Source organism: Bison bison, unplaced genomic scaffold (genome assembly GCF_000754665.1).
Source record: "Bison bison bison isolate TAMUID 2011002044 unplaced genomic scaffold, Bison_UMD1.0 scf7180017864146, whole genome shotgun sequence".
NCBI classification, from domain to species: domain Eukaryota; kingdom Metazoa; phylum Chordata; class Mammalia; order Artiodactyla; family Bovidae; genus Bison; species Bison bison.
This window is the reverse complement of record NW_011494718.1, coordinates 2994730-2999708: the sequence shown is the minus strand read 5'-3', so window position 1 is coordinate 2999708 and position 4979 is coordinate 2994730. Positions and strand designations below refer to the sequence as shown.

The 4979-nt window shown below is 43.6% G+C and overlaps 1 protein-coding gene across 1 annotated transcript in view; it reads right to left on the bottom strand.

The window, feature by feature from the left end:
- The window catches only part of RNF175 (ring finger protein 175), a 65938-nt gene that overhangs the window by 52400 nt on the left and 8559 nt on the right, over positions 1–4979 (bottom strand). The window contains exons 2-3 of the mRNA XM_010840723.1: positions 3489–3526; positions 240–381 (exon numbers count right to left, since the gene is read on the bottom strand). Of these exons, the coding sequence (XP_010839025.1) occupies positions 240–381; positions 3489–3526 (180 nt within the window). The remainder of the gene's footprint in view (positions 1–239; positions 382–3488; positions 3527–4979) is intronic.

The window sequence follows — 4979 nt, the reverse complement described above, 5'->3', positions numbered from 1 at the left end:
TGAGCGGCATCCCTGGCCTCTACTGCTACATGCCAGTAGCCGCTCCCTTCCCCGCTTCCCTCCTGCTAAGGCGTGACAATCACAAATGTTTCCAGATGTTGCTCAGAGTCTCCCGGGGGCAAAACTGCATGGGGCTGAGAGCCACTGACTTAAACCAAACCATTTCCTTCAAAGTGGTATCAAAGGAGGGATGTGTTGGGAAGAGGCGCAGGCTTCCAGCGGCCCCGGGGGTGACTCACGTTGTAGGAGCGGCCGTGCCTCTGTCTCCACTGCACCAGCACTATCTGGGCAACGACCAGGGCGCAGAGGAAGATCAGGACCATCTCCACGTGCATGGACTCGTGTCCCCGGTGCATCTTGTACATCCTCTCCTGCTGCAGGCTGCAACCAGCAAAGGCGGTCAGCTGAACAAGCCCTCAACTCTCGGACAGTTAGCAAAACAAGAAAAATAGGCAGGACTCATGAGAAGCAATTGGGAATTTCAAACTGGGGGTTTTTGAAGCTTTGATTACAAAGTTCTCCTAAGTTCTCAGTTCCCCCCTTTCCCCCAGGCTTGGGGGAAGGGACAGCAGAGAAGAGGAGCCTGAGTCTGTCAGTGAAACCAATTCCTCTCTGCCTTTAGCTTACCCGTGTGCTTTTGGCCTCAGCCTTGTCCTTTCAAGGTGAGCAGTGGGGACGGAAGCTCACGGGTGGGCTCTGAAGATCTGGGTTCCAACCTCCCATCTGCCACATCATCCCCTTGGGAAAGTCAGTTATTTTCTCTGCACCTCAGTTTCCTCATTTTCAAATCTAAAATAATGATCTCTCTGTACCTTACAAGATAGGTGCTCTATAACTGTAGAGCACATATATATGATATTTTATTTGTATCTGTATGAACAATAGTCTTCCCTGGTGGCTCAGATGGTAAAGAATCTGCCTTCAATGTGGGAGACCCAGGTTTGATACCTGGGTCAGGAAGATCCTCTGGAGAAAGAAACGGTAACCCACTCTAGTATTCTTGTCTGGAAAATCCCATGGACAGAGGAGTCTGGCGGGCTACAGTCCATGCGGTCGCAAAGAGTCAGACACAACTGAGAAACTAACACTTTCACTTTCATATGAAGAATAATACTTACTAATTTGTTGTATCATATGAAATTGCCATTTTTGAAAGTAAAAAAGCCCTCCAATCAAATATTGGCAATTTCAAGTAATTTCTAACATTCTTAGGTAAAAGGAGATGGTGCCTATGGAGAGAATACTATTTGTGGGGCTACGGAAAACCTCGGAGTTGTAGAAATTATTTTCATCATAAGGAGAAAGAAGAGGCCTAAGTATTATCTTAGGCACAGACATTCAGAGGATGACTAAATGCTTCCGTGTTTAGTTGGGCTTTTAATATTATACAGTGGTAGATAAAACCACTGAAGTAGCAAGTCACCTGGTTTAACCTCCTACAGAGCAGAGCTGCTTGACCGGGACTGTGACCTGGAAATCACTGAGGAGCTTTTAAAAATCACAGTGTCCAGGCTGGACCCCACAGCAATGGAGTGACCATTGCTTGGTGTTCTAGGCTGAACTGGGTTCCCTCAAAATTCATAAGCTGAAGTGCTAACCCCCAGGACCTCAGAATGTGACTATGTTTGGAGAAAGGGTCTTTAAAGAGGTAATTAAGGTAAATGGGGTCATTAAGACGGGTCCTAACCAACATGACTGGTGTCCTTATGAGAAGGGGAGGTGAGGACACGGGGAAGACCGTCTGGATACACAGGCAGAAGCCAAGGAGAGAGGCTTCAAAAAGAACCAAAGCCTGCGGCCCCTGGGTCTTGGACTTGAAGCCTCTAGATCTGTGAGAAAATAGGTTTTTGTTGTTTTAGCACCCAGTCTGCATGATCTGCTATGGCAGCCTGAGCAAATGCATAGAGATTTCCAGGATGCGATTGAGGCATCAGTAATTTTCACAGTTCCTCTTATGATTCTAAAGTGCAGCCTAAATTAGGATCTACTAACCCAGAGGAAGAGAGAGTGGTTCAGGAATTAGGTAAAATGGAATAGTATTTAATATGAACCTTGACAATTACTTTATAACTATTGGTTAGCATCATCTTCTACCCCAAGTGAGGCACTATCAGTCACAGAATCTCTTAGTTTGCACTTAGTTAGAGCACTGATTAGAAAGCACTCCAGGGTAATATCCTGTGACCTTTTAAAGCCACTTATTGGGTACCTGGTTTGGGTCTCTCTCTACCAGCATTTCTACAGAGCTACCTCAGCAAGGGCTCCATCCAAATCCCAGGGGTGCCCCCTGCTGGAAAATGCACAGAAATGAGCCCACAGAGCCTCCTAAATATTTCTGCTTGCTGCTGCTGCTGCTAAGTCGCTTCAGTCGTGTCCGACTCTGTGCGACCCCAGGACTGCAGCCCACCAGGCTCCTCTGTCCCTGGGATTCCCCAGGCAAGAGTACTGGAGTGGGTTGCTGTTTCCTTCTCCGTTAACTTACTAACTTGTGCTGTTAAAGCGCTGCACTGTTTGAACCTCCTGTGTTCCCAGCATTTCCATGAATAATTAATAATTTCTCAACTATTCTCAAACTGCTCAGAAATCTATCTTCTCAGATAAAATCTGAGACTGTTAGTGCTGGGAGGTACCATAGATGTGCTGAGACCCCTTCATTGATCAAATGGAGAAGCTGAAGTCCATATTAGGTAAACAACCTGAATAAGATTATGTGACTATTGGTCTCTGTATTGGAAGCTGAGCTTAGGAGCTGAGAATGATTTCTAGAAGCTCTTTAAAAAATATATTCATTCTTCTGAAGAAATGGGAAGTGAAAAAAATAAAAGGGTACAAGCACTTAGTTATAGTTTTTACATTCCAGGTCCAAAATAACTATTTAACACTCTGTGTAATACATAGATAGAAGAGTGGGTTTGTCATCAGTCGAATAGGACTTGCATAGATATCAAACAAAATATACTTTATAACATTAACGATTTTGTGAATATATGGTGAAAATGCATCTTAGATGGTTAACCTACGTGGAAGTACTTTGGAAAGTATAAACTAGTGTAGAATGTAACAGATATCATCTGTTTTGATTAGGAATACATTCATAATTGGTGACGATAATGCAAAAAAAAGGAAGAACTGTTTTATTTCATTCGGTGCCCACAGGAGTCCAATGGCCCCAGAGTAGGTACCATAACACAGAAGAAATAGCCTAAAAGGAAAACAAGATGTATCTTGTGCCTAAAAGGACAAGGACATATAAGGACATATATTGAAGGACATATACATTTGTGGAACAGCATGTAGCCCATTGCAGAAGGCAGATGAAACCCCTGCAGTTTGGGTCTATACAATCATTGCGCATACATGGCTTTGCTAACCCACCTTCTATCCTGGGGAATTATAGTAAAATGATGGCTGCATTTAATTTCTCAAACTATTACAATGGAAATCTAATTTTTAGTATATCAGCTATTAAAAAAATACAAATCACTTACTTCCACTCATCATCCGCAGAAAGCTTTGTGTGAGAGATCTGAAAAACATAAGAGATCCCTTCTCAAAATTTTCTTGTTTCCTTAGCTTCCATTTTACAGCATTACATGAGAAACGCAAACCATGAAAAATACTGATGTTTCCTAGTACTGTAATAGTTTAGAATGAAAGCTGTAACAAAATATTTAATTACGGAACTAAAAACACACACACATACACCCACACAAAACAGGAATCAGGTCACTATTAATAAATACTTGATTCTGCTCTCCAAGGTCAGGAAACCAAATGAGGCTCCATGCCTGTGGTTTTCTTTGGCAATTCAGTCAAAGTTGTAGGAAGTGGTCTCCCAACAGGCAGTGCCACCCTGGCTTCTGGTGTAATCTATGAATTGGAGAGCTTGTGAAAAACATTTGTTTTGCTGATGCCTTAAATGATGCCAGTGAGAACTTGGAGATGACATTCTCCAGGTTCAAGGATGTAGAGTCAGAGCTGACCAGCTTCTCGTTTGGAGCACTGTTGTGTCCTCCTGTTCCTTTAAACCCTTAAACCCTGATCACAGGGAAGGGGGCAATCTGGCCCAGCCCGTGGGCTGGGTGGGAGAGCATACAGACCATTCCCAGGAAAGTGCTTGAGACTGACCTACAGGGTGCACCCACGTGCTGCTGATCCACTGTGTGGATCACAATAAACTGTGGAAAGTTCTGAAAGAGATGGGAATACCAGACCACCTGACCTGCCTCTTGAGAAATCTATATGCAGGTCAGGAAACAACAGTTAGAACTGGACATGGAACAACAGACTGGTTCCAAATAGGAAAAGGAGTATGTCAAGGCTGTATATTGTCACCCTGCTTATTTAACTTCTATGCAGAGTACATCATGAGAAACGCTGGACTGGAAGAAACACAAGCTGGAATCAAGATTGCTGGGAGAAATATCAATAACCTCAGATATGCAGATGACACCACCCTTATGGCAGAAAGTGAAGAGGAACTCAAAAGCCTCTTGATGAAAGTGAAAGTGGAGAGTGAAAAAGTTGGCTTAAAGCTCAACATTCAGAAAATGAAGATCATGGCCTCTGGTCCCATCACTTCATGGGAAATAGATGGGGAAACAGTGTCAGACTTTATTTTTTGGGGCTCCAAAATCACTGCAGATGGTGACTGTAGCCATGAAATTAAAAGACGCTTACTCCTTGGAAGGAAAGATATTACTAACCTAGATGGCATATTCAAAAGCAGAGACATTACTTTGCCAACAAAGGTCCGTCTAGTCAAGGCTATGGTTTTTCCTGTGGTCATGTATGGATGTGAGAGTTGGACTGTGAAGAAGGCTGAGCGCCGAAGAATTGATGTTTCTGAACTGTGGTGTTGGAGAAGACTCTTGAGAGTCCCTTGGACTGCAAGGAGATCCAACCAGTCCATTCTGAAGGAGATCAGCCCTGGGATTTCTTTGGAAGGAATGATGCTAAAGCTGAAACTCCAGTACCTG